We start from the raw sequence: 15,723 nt of genomic DNA on the forward strand, positions 1-15,723 counted from the left end.
GCTTGTTACACAGCTCCTGTGAAGAGAATACCGTGTGGATGGGATTTCCACAAGCGCACAGTGCTGGTTACGCTTGCTGTCACTGAAGTCAGTGGAAGTTTTATTTCTTTGGGAGCTGCTAGGCCAACACTGAGCACTTTGGAAAACCCCATACTGTAACAGACCTATATTTAAAACTGCTGATCTTTGTCCTTTTCACTGTAGGATGTGGTGTTTTGTTTTGCTATCTGATTTTTTTTTCTTGCCACAATGTAATAGCCTTTGCAAATTATCTGAAGGTGTATTCAGTTATTAGTTTAATGGTGAAAATTTTTTTATAGGCCTCAATTTTCAGTGTCCCTGTACAAATGCGCCCCAAAAGACTTTATTGATGTGCACCTAACTAGCCATTTTTAATGGAAATGTGAGCTTTTAACAGAGCAGAGTTATTTGTGCTATAGTAATGTGACGTCACTTCTTTTCTGTGCTTCTGAACAATTTTTTTAAAAGCATTTGGTGTTGCTGAACTGATTACTGATGACCATTTCTGCATGTGTCTGAAAGATCAGAAAGTGTTTTAGTGTATCCTTTGAAATGCCACTTTTATTGTAATTTAGCTTAATAGCTTTTTATGTTCATCTGAAGAACAGGCTGACTTAAACAACGTTTACCAGTTTAGGCCCAGCCCTGCAATCCTTACTGTGAGTAACCTTGTTGTCTTCACGGCTGGACAAGGCGGGGCACAGTATATATTTACCCTCTTATGGCAATGACCAAAAATGGCATTGAGGTAGCAGTTGGCATTGTATGCCTGTACCTTTTTCAGTGAGGCTCAAATAACATCCCTGAGCAAATAAAGCTCCCTTAATCATTTCAGAAATTGAAGAAATATTTCCTTTCTTGTTTCTAAATATTTAGAAAAACTCTTTATTTTTTGACCACCTCTTGTGACTTGCTAATTTTAATCTTATAAACAATATGTCCTTTATGATACTGATGTTTACTCTATCACTCGGTTTAAGTTTAAGTGAAGGAGAGAAGATATGCTTGCATCAAGGTCTGAAGTGTGCTTCATTTAGTGTATAGACTTAAAAAAAGCACCTGATGCTGTTAATCATAATATGCAGCTGAGCAAACGCTTGAATCAAGATACTATCTAACAGATGTTGCACTTGAGTGGGTCCAGTATATTTGAAAATCCCTAAAGAATTTGCTGAATGGGTGACCGTCTCTAAATAAGCTCCAGTTAATTTTGCGGCGTCACCTAGCATTTTACAATTGCTATTGAAAACAAATAATGATTTAGGGCATCTGATAACATTTCTTTTTAGAAAGTTCCCATAGACTGGTGAAATGGTTCAGGTGAGGTAACAATTGCAACAAAATAGCCGCTTAGTCCAGTTGCCAGTAAACAAAACAGAAACCTCTCCAGTTGCTGTGGGACTAAGGTGCAGTGAGGACTGGAATTCAGCACCCTCCCCACCCCAGGGATTCTCATCTACTGACTCCCAAAGAGCTACCTTTCTTCCTAGGGAATCTGATTGGTCAGCCATCTCTGACCCTACCTGATTTGTCTTTCATTGAGTATATGTGCAGGGAAAGGGAGGGGGGATCTGCCATTAACCTTTCTTGCCGTAATCAGGTAGGTAAGCCATCAGTACCCTCTCACAAATTCCATTTTATAAGTCAGTGACTTGGTTCTCTTCCCAGTTCTGTAGCTGATTCATTGTGTGACCATGGGCAGATTATTTAACCTCTCTCTGCCTAAATTACTCCATCTATAAAATAGGGTAAAGCACTTGTAAATCTACAGCTGTAGAGAGGTATATAAGTGAGAGGATCTTTAATTATTATTTTATTATATTAACACATTTAATTATTCAGAATTTCTTTTATTGATCAATTCCATAGAAAGGGATTGTACAAACACCTGATTCTGTGTGATTACCGAGTGTAATGAAATATTCAAGACGAGGCATGTGTGATCAGAATGAATGCATGGGGGGGGGGTATTAATAGATCCTGTTAGGAGACCTGCACTGTTGCTGCTGTGCTTCTGATTGCTCTCTTCAGAAAACGTACATGTTCAGAATGGCCCTCCTTGTTGTTAAACCTACCATGGATTTGCTCCAGCCCAGTTTGCTGATATTCCCTCTGCATGTCTAGCACTGGATTCATCCCTCCACACAGCCTCACTCCCGTTTTGTGCATGTGCGTTCCCTGACGCTCTTCTCATCTGGAACCACCTTCCTGTGTCTCTTTGCCAATGTCTTGTCAGTCATCAAACCTTCATTGAAGATATTTCTTCTACCTTGCCTGTACCTCTTAATTTCTCCATCCCTCTGCTATTTACTTTCATATAATAACTGTATTATTTAGTACTAGGAAGTGTTTTCGGATACACACTGTATGAAAGACGCAACACAAATAAAGTTGTATTGTGTAAATGTACAATGAAGGATTACAAATAAGCAGTACTGTGTGAACTGCTGGCAGGATCCTGGAGTCGGCAGCCAAGGCTGTTGAAAAGCACAGAAGTTCAATGGTGGCCACTGAAATGTAAATGAGTTGCTTGAACTGACCTTTCCATAATGTTTAGGCCTTTGTTCTTTTTCCTCATTCTAGTCGGGTACACATCACTGAAGCAACACTAAATCACCTGGGCAAAGCTTACGAAGTGGAAGAAGGGAATGGACACCTGAGAGACTCATACCTTAAAGCAATGAACATCAAAACCTACTTGGTGATTGACCCAAGGGTATGTGTGTACATTTAAAATATATATACACGTGTGTGTGAGTGTGAATATGTTTTAGTACAGGAATATAATTAAAGTGTGTGTGAAGGGCAATGTATGGGCCATTTGTGTGTTTTGAATGCAGCTCTGGATCTAAAATTATGCACCTGTACTGCTTGAGGTTAAAAGTCCATTAGCTTGATGGCAGTAGCAGACTTATAAATGTCTTACGTGTTCCAGCCACTTGAGAGGGACAGAAATACTTGCTTATCTGTTATTTGATGGGTGAGTGTTATGCGAACCAGTTTATGGAGAAAGGCTATAGCTTTATGCAAACTATATAATTAATCCTGAGTTGCAAAGGAAAAGCTTTGCAATAAAGTCAATCGCACTAATATCTGAAGCTCCTAAAGCAAGCTTTCTGTAGGAAAGCATGTTTTAAATAGCATTCAGCATCTGACATACTAGGAGCTTCACCACAGATGCCTCAGTAAAGAGTATAGCCAAATATTAAACATTCATTTATCACCGCTGTCCCCAGAAAGGGATGTTCGAAAGTGATTGTCACACGTGCGTACTTGTTAACTACTGAGATTGTCTGCCCCACAGAGATCCTTTCTCTTCTTTAAAGCCTTCCTCAATCCTCCTCTGATGCCAGAAGTGGAAAAGTACATCCAACTCTACAAGAGTTCTCTAGTGTGATTAAGCTCTGAATTAACTCCAAGCTGGGGCTTATCCACCATCAGCCCTTCCTCAATAGTTCACTATGATTCTGGTATCCACCTAAGATAGCAAAATGGTCATGAACTGTTTGCATGGATGACTGTGAGTGAACATTTGCCATTTTGTTCATGGAAGTAATATACCTAGAGTCCAGTTTCTGTAGAGTTTTCTTGTACACAGACCTTATTCACTGGTACACCTGATCCTTCATTGTTTATGAGGACCCCGCCCTAGGAAATATGAAAGCTGTGTTCTTGTTCAAACCCAGCTGTTGCTCTTCTTATGTTCCCTGATAGAAGTTCTGTGGCTCAGGTAGTGGAGACTCTGAAGAAGATTGTATTTTCTGCTGTGTTGTTTTGATTAGACTTCCTATCTAGGATGCTTTATATAACCTCAGTGTATAATGCCCTCATTTCTATATTCTGCGACAATAGCCCTGGAAGCCATTTTTCAAACACTAAACATACTGAGGTGTTGTAGTGTGCTATTAAATTCCTATTTAACAGATAGAATTAAGAAAAATTAATAGTAAGCCCAGAGCACACAGACACTTAGAGCATCCATCAGAAACTCTCTAAACCTGCTAGCAGCCCACCCTCTTTCTTGTCTCCCTCCATCCCTGTTGCTTGTTTTTAAGTCCCTATTGCTCTTCATTTTTCTTAATTCTATCTGTTAAATGGGTACCTTTTTATACTGCTTTACTATGAGAGCAACCACTCCTGGGCTGCTCACACACAGCCTCTAGCATGTAAATGACTCCCAGCTGTATTATCTGAGTGCTTTAGCTAGCTACTCCTGCATTATATTACAGAGCGACACCAGCAAATTTCCAGTCCAAGACTTATCTCCAGAAATATGCGTCTTGTACTGCCAGTACCCTCCTGGACAATACAAGCTCTTAGAAAGTCCGTTATTTTATTAATAGGTTTTTATTTTATTAACTTTATTTTTATTAAAATTTTATTTATTTTTATTAAAATTTTATTAATAGTACAAACCTTGGTATCTGAAGTGGAGGTTCCCAAACACTTCAGTCCAAACACACTGGTTTAGAGAAAACAATAGAATAAGTTTATTAACTACAGAAAGAAAGATTTTAAGGGATTAAATGAAAGGTAAAATGCAACCTAAAACCTAATTTAACAAGCAAAGTGAACTTAAAGCAAAAGTCTCTCTCTCACCACATGGTTAGAGTAGTCTTATTGGCTGAATCTTTCAGCCAGGATTCCTTCCCTATGATCTCTCACTCAGAGTGCAGTTAAACTGGTATTCTGAAAAGTTATTTGGGGTTGGGGGCAAAAGGGGGAATGGCACCATAGGATGTTTCAGGTTAAATTTGCTCAGTTCACAAGTGAAAGTATATTTTTGAATTTGTTTTCTAAACTACCAATCCTGAAAATTCCACTTGAGATCTGAAAGCCAAGTTGGGTTCTTTCTCCCTTATACATCATCTATAATAAAGATTCTGCAGTTAAAATTTAGTATACAATTAAGATCTCAGCCAGAATAGAATCTAATTCCCTTTTCTATAGCTCTAAATAAGTGGTTCTCAACCTTCCGAGACTACTGTACCCATTTCAGAAGTCTGATTTGTTTTGCATACCCCAAGTTTCACCTCATTTAAAAACTTGGGCTTCAGCTAAATCTGGTGGGGCCCAGACTTCAACTTTCTGCTCTGGGCCCCAGCGAGTCTAACACTGGCCCTGGTGACTCCATTAAAATGAATTCGCCCACAGTTTGAAAACCACTGATATAGTATATAGCAGTATTTCTCAACCTTTTAAGTAGCAGATACCCCCTACCTTCTGAAAATGTTAATAAGTACCCCAACACTGAATATTCCATAGGATTTTATATTTACAGACTAATGTGAGCCCTACGTTGGAAGAAGGGCTGAGTATATAAGGCTGTGATATGACAGATGTCAGATCCAGTGTGCGTAGTGTTACCACCTTTACACCAGGGGTGTGCAGCTCAAGTATGTACCTGGGCTAGAGGTGATGTTGGCCAAAGCTAGGAGGCTTTGAGTGGCATGCCAATGTGGGGGAATATAAAGCGCCATGCCAAATTTTTTACCATAGATTTGAGAGGATGAAGGGGTGAGAGAGAGACAGGAAAAGAGGGTAATTGGTGAAATCTGGGGCTGTCATAGTTGACAATTTCACTGCTCAGCTAGAGCAGTGAAATTGACACGTTTTCTGGGCACTGGGCTTTGAGCCGGGGAGGGGTGCTGCCACCTGGGCAAGTTACAGGTGGCTGCTGCCTGGTTGCCAGCCCAGGAGGTGGACAACTGCCACCCAATCCAAACTGGGGCAGAGAAGGCCCGCTGGGACCCAGGGATATGATCAGGGGGCTGTCTCCTGTTTTCGAGCTGGGGCACTGGAGGCTGTCCCTCAACTCGGAGCTGGGGCACGGGTGGCTGCCATCCAGCTGTGAGCCCAGCTCGCAAGACACAGGAGGCTGCCACCAGGCTCCCACCTGGGAGCTGGGACCTGGCGGAAGTGGGGGGCTGCTGCCTGCCTCCCAGATGGGAGCTGTGACTGGGCGTGAAGCGCCCTCCTTCCCCAGAAGCCGGGGGCTGCCACATGCCTCTCAGCTGGGAATGGGTGGGAAGCAGGCTGCTGCTGCCTGGCTTCCCCAGAAGTCAGCAACTACCGCCCACCTCCCCTTCACTCTGTTTTTCTCCGGGTACCCCTGCCTGTGTCTTGCGTACACTACAGGTTGAGAAACTATGGTATATAGAACAGTATAAACAAGTCATTGTCTGTATAAAAATTTAGCTTGTACTGATTTCGCTAGTGCTTTTTATGTAGCCTGTTGTAAAACTAGGCAAAGATCTAGATGAGTTGATGTACCTCCAGGAAGACTTCTGTGTACCCCCAGGGGTACACATACCCTGGGTTGAGAACCACTGCTCTAAATTATATCCTTAGTTCTGCTTGTGCAAGTGCCATTGATTTCTGTGAAGGTTGTACATGTATAACTGAGAGCAGAATTTTGTCTTGGTCAATAAGATAAGCAGATAGGATTCTAAATATACAGAGATGAATGACAGCTCTATTGGGTAAGAAAGGTGCCTTTTTCACATTTCTGACCATAATCATGCTTTATTAGTGTGAACAAAATAACATTGTGTGTTCAGTGAACAACTGCGAGTTAGAAATTCTGTGAAATGTTGAATAAGTAACAATCTGCTTTTTCTCTTGCATGCTTGGTTTCTACTTATTACCGTACCTAGACACACCTACTTTTGCACTTGGTGTATACAAATACAACAAAGGAGTCAGATGTGCTATTTTAAAAAAGATACATAACGTTTCTAAGGGAATGTAATCTCCCCTTACCCACCATTTTATGGGGAGGTGAAGTTATTTGTGTGCTATTTATTTTTTCAGCGTCCAAACAATCACAAGAGTCCTTAAGAACATAAACGTATGAACCTAAGAACAGCCATGCTGGGTCAGACCAATGGTGCCAGATGCTTCAATGAATGAATGAACAGAACAGGGCAATCATCAAGTGATCCCTGCACAGTCTCATTGATTAATAAAAGCTTGAAGCAGTGTGCAAATCAGTTTCTGTCATCATTTGCTTAAACTAGAATTAAACAAGACGGGGGATGAGGAATCAAAGATGGTGTTTTGGCTAATCTATGTAGAGTCATGTCCCTGGAGAACAAGGTCCTACGTAGTCACCTAGGTTGTGTGGCTCTAAGGTACAAGCCACACAGAGTGCAGTGTTTGTTTTGTTTTTTTAATATGCAAGTGTGTGGTTTTTTTACTTTTAGTCTAAACAGCGTACGTTGAATAATCATCTGCCTAAAACACGAGTGAATGACGGGTTGAAGATGCGAGCCTCTGTCCGAATGACACGTTACCTGGAGTCCTGGGGAGCAGCCAGGCCTTTTGCCCACCTGAACCACAGAGAAAGTGTCAGCAGTGAATCTTCCATTCCAAATGGGAGGCAAAGAAAGGTGATGATTGGATTGACACTTTCTGTTTTTTTTTTCCAAGGCTGCATCTATAATGGGGAATTAAAAAACCTGAGATTGTTTTCTTGGCTGGATTTGTTGTTGTTTTATGTATTTGGATTTGTATGAAACACTCAAAGGATGCCTCTCCATACACATTAGGGATCCTTGGCAAACCCTGCATGTACAATCATAGAACTCCCAGCTATAGCCAGAGTCCAGTAGTGTCGTGCAGTTTACACCACCACTAGCAACCTAGAAACTCAAAATCTGAAATCCCTCTTCCTTCTGGCAATTTCCCACCCTCATGGTTGTCACCTAGTCTATCTAAGAGCATCCATCCCAGCCTCTGGGCACCTGTGTGACACATTTAAAACATCTAGCAGAATAAATAAGATCATCCAATTGCTCCTAATACGCAAAAGTTTTGACAGCAGAACATTTTTAAGAGAACAAATAATCCAGTCGCCCTATACAGTCCTTCCCTTCCCTCCGTCCTAAAAGCCAGAGACAATAGGTGAGTATTGCAGCATACCCTGAAGGGCAGCAAACTTGGGCTATTTCAAACCAAGGGGGGAAAAGGTGCATTTTGGAAGATAGGGACCTAAAGGAGAGTGCCCTGCTGTCAGCCCGTCCCCCCTTCTCTCTCGCTCTCTCTCGCTCTCTTTTTTTTTTTTTTTTTTTTAAATGCAGCTGGGATCTAGTTCAAGTTCCTGTGCTGATCTCAACTGTGGCAGTATGTTATGGAAGGAGAGGAAGGCTCTGAGATAGGTGATAGAGCTGCTCAGAAATGGTCTGACAGTTTTTATGTTTTTAATGCAGATTTCTTAAAACCAAACCTGTTTGCAGGAGCGAACCAATTTGGACAAATCTCCAGATTTGGAAAAATCAGCAGGGGGATGGGAGGGGGAAGTTCTGAAATTATAGAAATGTCCCTGTTATAACGTTTTCTGAAATGAACAGGTTTGGTTTTGGCTTGAAAGTACTTAGTATAAATTAACTACAATTTCACAATGAAAACACACAAGAATTTTTTTTAAAAGGTCAAAATCAAAAGGAAATGTTTTGGTTGACTGCATTTGAATTTCTTTCTTTTTTTTTTTTTTTTTTTGGATTATCAGTTTGCAAAATTTTTTCTCCTGATGTGGTGTGGGAAAATTGCTCAAAGTCTTGAAAATCCTTGTGGGATGGGAAAACCATTTCCCATCCCACTCTAAAAGGTGGGTCCTAAGCCACATAGGACTTTACAAGTTGCAACCTCTGATGACTTGTGTGTGTTGCCTTCCTGTTTTGCTTCCGGTTCCCTGAACTCAGCATTCCTGTTGCTGTTTAAGGCAGTGTGCACGCTTATTGCTGGATGGGTGCAACTACTCGAGGCCTGCTGCTACATATCTGCTGTTCAGATTGTTATAATGTTTTGTTCAGTTCATGGTTGTTATGTGTTTTGATTGACAACCTACCTGCATGTCTTGCTTTGTTTTTTTGTGGTTTTTGGATTGCTACACTTTTGTGGGGTACATCAAAGCATAACGTGATGGCAACAAGGGACACCCAGTACTATGCACACACAAAGCCGTAACCAGGAACAGAAACATAGAGCTCAGGGAGCAAGAACCAGAAAACAAAGCAGGAACAGGGATAGGGAGTAGGAAGCAGGAAGGCAACACACACTAGTCATCACATAACCACACCATAAAGTCAGTCCAGAAATGAATAAGCCAGTGCAGATCATGGAGCACAGGGATCTATGGAAAGGTTAACCATGTAACAAGAGGATTGTTATGTCCTGCACTAGCTTCAGTTTCTGGATCAATTTAAAATGTAGAACCAGTCTGGAGTGGGCCACTGCTGCTTTTCCCGATGGGAACCTGTTTCATCGTAACTAGCATGGCAGTGCTAATGTGAAGAATAAAACAGGATTTATTCTTCTCCTTTTTATACCCCTGAAATTTCAAAGAGGATTTTGAAGGTAGCAATTTAGGCTCTGATTCTGCCAAGTAATTAAGTCCATACCTAACTTTAAGCACATATGTAAATTCCATTGATGTCCAGCTTCATTTGAATTGATTGCTTAAATGCTTTGCTGAATCTGGGCCATGGCAGTGCAGGGACTGTAAGTAAATAAATCAGCCATTAAGCCCACTCTGCTTTGGATGACAGAACCATCTTACTGAGAGATGTGATGTTGTCCAGTGCATCACGGTTATCCTCTGTCCTTTTTGGATCTTAACTTTCACCTGAGGATCCACTAGACCCAAAAAAGATCTCACTTTAATGCCTTCTCTGAAGGATAGCATCTCTAACTCTGCAGCATCCTCCTTTCCCCCTCACATGGAGTATCAGGCCAACTTATGGGATGGTGTTTGAATCTTTTGATCTTCTGGCTCTGAAAAGTAAATGAAAGAGATGCATCTTGCTGTCAGCTAATTCATAGGTAATCAAATACCATGTGATGCTTTACACAACGTCTCTCCAGTTCCTCTGTGTCTGCTTGCCTAGTGGGGAGCAACGAGCTGCAGTATGAGTCGTCACTTCCTCCCATTGGTACTGTGTCTAAGTAGCTTTCTCTGACCCGACATGTAAAATATTTTTCCAGTTTATGAAATGTATAACTCACTCACAAATCCACTTCTTGTTTAGGAGATACCTTTGAATACTACAGGTCGCCAAAGAACTTCAGATAGGTAAGTCCAGCACTGTTGTTATGTACTGTGTGGTCCCATCACAACTTGACATACTGTAATTATGTGACTTCATTAAAAAAACAAAAAAAAAACCCCTACATTGGCAGGAGGAATTATTGTGGCAGGCACTGTACAAAGAAGTAATAAAACAATACCTGCCCCAGAGAGTTTTCACTCTAGATCAGTCTCAGATACACAGTATCTGCTTCTGTTTAGTAAGAAGAATATTGGATCTTTGTTGAAGAATAACTTTGGTTTTAAATTACAGGAGAAGTGTTTAACGAAATCAAATACAGTGGTTATATGAGCCTGTAAACCCCCAAACTAGTTTTGAGCTCTGCATGATTTACTTGTTCCCTGCTGGTTGCCCTACTTATGTTCTGGCATGACATAGTCATCCCACAAAACTGTCAGTGACAGAATTTTTCCAGGCAGTCCTTCTACACCTCCTCTTGATTCTCATTCACAATAGCAAGTTTTGGCCATTTCTTTATATGTATGCTGCTAGATGAAGGTATTGTATTGTTCTCCAGTTTGCATATTACATCATTGCATATTCATCATTCTGATTGTCTGAGACTTTTAAAATATCTCATGGTTGTATATGTGGACCTCATATTGATCTTTAATAGAACAATTTGTAAAGTCCAGTTTTTAAATGTTGCATTTAATCTCAAGATACTTCTTACCTGCACTTATTCTTTATATAAGTTAGCGCCTACTCTTTTTGAATAATGGATTTTGCAGCTAATGTCTCTCAAGAATAACGAGTGTGCCTCCAGCCTTTAAACCTTTTCATAAATTAGTTGCATTTTAATACATTGTGACTCAACAGAATTTGGCCTCTCAGATTTATGAAAATCTAGGAAAATTTTTCAGCTTGACACAAGGCTACCTTCAAAATGATTTTTTGTCTTGAATGATTAATTTAATTGTTACTAATTAATCTGCTAGAGCTGTTGTATTACATTAAATGTGTCTCTCTCTGTGTTAGTCTGCATGGATCTAAACAAGAACAGTTATGTCCCTCTTCACTTGTAAACTATAAGTGAGTTCCTTTTTCCTTTTAATTCTGTACTTGTTCTGTCACTTTGGACACCTGAAGGCCTAATATTGCCTCATTGACTCCGTATCTTTTTACAGGAAAGTAAGTGACATACTGTTTGTGTACTGAGGGAGGGTAACTTTAGAGGAATTTGTGTGTGCCATTCCTTTTTTGATTTTCATATTTGCCGTAATTGAGAATGTTCCCAATAGTTTTTAAAAAGTTTTGTTTGAAATTTTTCAGAAAATTGTCATAAGGTAATTGTATTTTTGCATTGATAAGACCTGAGTTTGTCTTAAGTCTGTAAGAAAGCATTGCAATTATTTATATTTGTTTAAATAGTTTCTTGGGTTTATTTTGGAGATCATTTTGTTATTTTGAAGATATTTGTAATAGTTAAATGACAGTGATAAATATTAGTAGCAGTATGTGACAACTATGCTGTGCATATATTCTGCAGCATGTTTTGGCGGTCTGGATAGCAATAAATCACAGTAATAAGCCACACGTTGATTTGATGCTGAATAGCTTTTGTGTCTCTTTCTATATATTTAGAAATACATCTCAGAAGGGAAGGATGGAAGAAGATACTTATGATGAAATGATGTCGACCATTGAGGGTCTCAGTTCAGCTAAGTATGTAATGTTTTTTTATTGTTTTTCTAGATTTTAAGAGCAGCTATGCTTTTCTCCAGAGAAAACCTGCATTCTCAATTTGAAAACTAGATGCAAAAATAGCATATGACTAAAACACTGTCTTGGCTTTTTTTTTGGTTTGCTTGCTTGCTTGCCTTTTTGCTTGTTTTTAACTGGAGTACCATGGGAATTTTCCTGCGTTAAAGTGCAGCTTAATAATATAATTCCATTGTGAAATTCTCAGTCAGGTTACAGAAAAAAGTTCATTTGTGAGAAAACACGCAATTGTAACTGAAACAGATAATGTCCAATACGGTTGTTCAAGGCTACATTTTAAGTGTCCTAGCACATTCCCACATAGTAAAAACAGAGGCAGCTGGGGCACACATGTAGGCAGAGGTCAGGAGCAAATGGGTTACTGTTGAGAGCACTGCAGTGATATGTCTCCCAGGCAGTACCAGTGTTAATAGCAGGTGTGACCTATCTGTATCTCAGGTAGCCCATCTGAAAATGCCAAGGTCAGGGCAGGCTGCAAAAGGAGAGCAGATTCTCCCAGACTGGTGGCTAACATTGCGTTAAATTCCCCAAACAGTCACAAACAGTGCTCCTGATTTCCCACACTGGTTATCAAGAAGGTACAACAAGAAATACACAGCCTCCTTTATTGCAATTCAGTCTCTGGCTCCCTATCAGCAACTGGGTCCAGTAAAGAGATAAGTTATTTAAACCCTATTCCTTTTACCAAAATGTTCTCCTGATCTCCAAAGGGTCAGTCACATTGCCAGATCAATATTAGTTTGGATCTTACCCCAAATACCACTCTGGCAGCCAATCCTTTAGTAATTAAAACTAAAGGTTTATTACAAAAGGAAAGAAACAAATAAGAAGAGAAATGTTAAATGGTCAAAGCAATCAGATACCTACAAATGACTTTAAAGTCCATATATATCAGATTCTCTGCAGAACTGTGGAGTCTGCAGGCTTGTACCGTTCCTCTGGTGTACGTCCACTATCTGGATGGGTCTCAGTCCTTTGTTTCACAGCTTCAGTTGTAGATGAGTGCATTCAGTTGTAGATGAGATGTAGGAAGCAGGAATGAAGACACGATGTTGGCAATGGTGAAGTTGCATTTTATAGTCTTTGATCTTCCATGTGGCTTGTTTCAAACACAAGCTCACAGCAGCCTAGGGAAAAGCACTGGCAGAGTCCCCTTGATCACAGGCATGTCCCTCCCTACATGTCCTGATGACTCAGAGGTGCTGCCCTGTCTTCTCTCTGGGCTCATTGTATAGGTGTTGGCCCTCCATGAGACATCAGTACTGACACTAATCTGCCTGTGGGGGGTGTAACCTAGTAGCACAGTACAAGTTTTTGGATACAGATATATCACACATATTTAGAACCCATAATACAAAACTGATACATACATATAAACGTGCTTATCAGTGTTAACGAATTATGACTTTTCCATCGGTACATGACATGGCATATTGGGTAAGAATCATTGCAATTTTGTCATGTTGATATTAAATAGTATTATGAATCCAGGCAGTATCACTGCAGTTGGCCCAGGATATCTGTAAAAACCGGATGAGGGCTGTACTCTATATAGTTTAAAATGAATGATAGCATAGAGATTCCTATGATCTATGCAAACATAGAATCATTTGAATTGGGAGGGAGTCACCCTCCCACTGGGTTATGGCAAGGCTGATATAATTGTACTCAAACCATCCCCAATACATGGTTGGTATTTGCAGGGTGAAGGCACGAGCGATCTAGTATATCTAATCCATCTCTAACATCTCTCTTTACCCTGTCACGTTTATGGCAGAGTCCTCTGCCAAGAAAGTTTCAGTCTGGATTCCTTTTGTACTGATGATTATACCACCAAAGGGATCTCTGGGCCAGCCTCTAAACTGGTGCAAAATCATGAGAGCTATTAGCTGAAATGTAAAGGCTCTTAGAGTGCTTTGTCAGCTGTTCAGAAAAACATGATGCTGTGATACACAAACCATTGGCTATGTGAACCATGGAATCCAACCTGAAACAAATGATTTTTGCATTCTGTTATGTTAATTTATTGCATACATTTTGTAAAAGCTATTTCTATTTTAATGCAGACCCTGGTGCAGTAAATCAGATGACTTCTGTGGATTCTCACTGTTTTTTGTAGAATCAGGATTGGAAAAGGAGGTTAGTAAGAGATTAAGCAATCTTTTTTGTTACCCCAAATTACAGTTAAAGGATTATGTCTACATTGGAGCTGGGAGCATGTCTCCCAGCCCTGGTAGAGACACACGCAACTAGCTCGGCTTGAGCTAGCGTGCAAAACATAGAAGTGTGGACGTTTTGGAACAGGTGGTGCCTCAGGCTAGCTGCCCGGGTCCAAGTCTGCTTGACCCTCTGGGTCTGAGCGTGGGTGGCTAGCCTGAGCTGCCATCTGTGCTGCAATGTCCATGCTATTTTGATTGTGCTATTTTGAGTGGCGTGAGTGTGAGTCTGTCTACTCAGTGAGGCTCACTCCCAGCTGCAGTGTAGACCTGCTTACTAGAAACATAAAAAGGACAGTTGAAACTGAAAGTACGTTCATTCCTACTTTGTGGTTCCTGAGAAGACTGCAGCCCCAAACACATCTTAGGTAATGCAGATCTCTTGGTTCACTTGGTTTATTCTCTCTTTCTTGGTAGTGTTACAAATATGGACTAAAGGAATCTGTTAATAATCTAGGGTTAAACTTTGGCCCTTTGAAGTCAATGGACATTTTGGCAGTGGGGCCAGAATTAGTTTGAACATCTTTATTATAAAAGCGCAATAAGAAGTATTTTAAATACATCTTTACATACATTGTAGCAAATAGGAGTCTGCTTTCCATGGTCATTTCATTACACATCAGTATTCTATTTGGTAGGTACAGTAGGTACCCTATGTGAATGGTAGCATTGTCCTTGATACCCAAAATGTCCAGAGTCAGAGAAGAATCAGGGCTTAAATGGAGGCAGGACTTGAATCTCAAATCTTCTTAAGTACACAGTATTTCACCATTCTATTGGTCTCCCTTTCCCAGACCTCAGTAGGACACACAACCCATCCCTGTACCTTCAGTGATCCAGTTTGAGAAGATCCCTCATAAACCCAGAGTGATTTATGCATATGGACACAGTCATGAGGAATATGGATCTATAACATGTATTTATAGTAAAACTTGCATCAAGGGCCTTTTTGTTGTGAGGCTGCGGTCAGCGTCCTCAAGGTTTCAACTCAGTTTTATGTAGCATTCAGTGAAATGAACTTCTGCTAGGGAAGCCTTTTTTCCCTGGTTCTTGTGTGGTAGTTTAAAACAGATTTCATCACCTGTATACTGGGCCCCCAAGCACAAGGATAATACAAATAAATAATGATATAATCAACTCTTTTATAATAAGGGTTAGTTTGGTATCTGACTTCTGTGAAGCTGCGCTGACCTACATGTTGTGTAATAATCTATTGTGCAGTTACTCTTTAGGTGTGTCCCTAGCTGGTTAGAAACTGATTCTTTTGGACTAGGGTCTTTTTCTTCAATGATGTCTAAATGCACATTTGGTCAGGCTGGTTGGTTTCTCTCCACATTCGTGGTTTAATAGTATGGTACAATCATGCTTGGTGTGGTAGATTTGCTTATCAATAGAATTAAAAAATACAAGTAGTAGTTTTACAACAACGAACTCTAGAATTATCCTTATTAAAATTATTACAATCTTTCTTTCAGTATCGCACCATCCCCATTCCCAAACTGAGGAATTACTTTGCCTGTGCCAGTTTTGTGTTGCTCTGTATATTTGTGATACAGATGTTTGTCATGCCAAAGTAAGTGTGTGGTTTTTTGCACTTCTTTACCTTTTAAATGATTCTCTGGATAAAACATGGTTTTAATGTGAACAACCCTTTTAGCTCTTCCAGGTCATGCTGA

The 15,723-nt window shown here is 40.2% G+C and overlaps 1 protein-coding gene across 1 annotated transcript in view; it reads left to right on the top strand.

Annotated features, from left to right (window-relative positions):
• The window catches only part of ADCY7 (adenylate cyclase 7), a 61,767-nt gene that overhangs the window by 26,336 nt on the left and 19,708 nt on the right, over nucleotides 1-15,723 (top strand). The window contains exons 9-15 of the mRNA XM_067550770.1: nucleotides 2,605-2,737; nucleotides 7,227-7,412; nucleotides 10,050-10,093; nucleotides 11,088-11,141; nucleotides 11,694-11,774; nucleotides 13,898-13,970; nucleotides 15,523-15,620. Of these exons, the coding sequence (XP_067406871.1) occupies nucleotides 2,605-2,737; nucleotides 7,227-7,412; nucleotides 10,050-10,093; nucleotides 11,088-11,141; nucleotides 11,694-11,774; nucleotides 13,898-13,970; nucleotides 15,523-15,620 (669 nt within the window). The remainder of the gene's footprint in view (nucleotides 1-2,604; nucleotides 2,738-7,226; nucleotides 7,413-10,049; nucleotides 10,094-11,087; nucleotides 11,142-11,693; nucleotides 11,775-13,897; nucleotides 13,971-15,522; nucleotides 15,621-15,723) is intronic.

Source organism: Emydura macquarii, unplaced genomic scaffold, assembly GCF_026122565.2.
Source record: "Emydura macquarii macquarii isolate MOO-44397 ecotype Brisbane River unplaced genomic scaffold, CSIRO-AGI_Emac_v2 contig_295, whole genome shotgun sequence".
NCBI lineage: Eukaryota > Metazoa > Chordata > Testudines > Chelidae > Emydura > Emydura macquarii.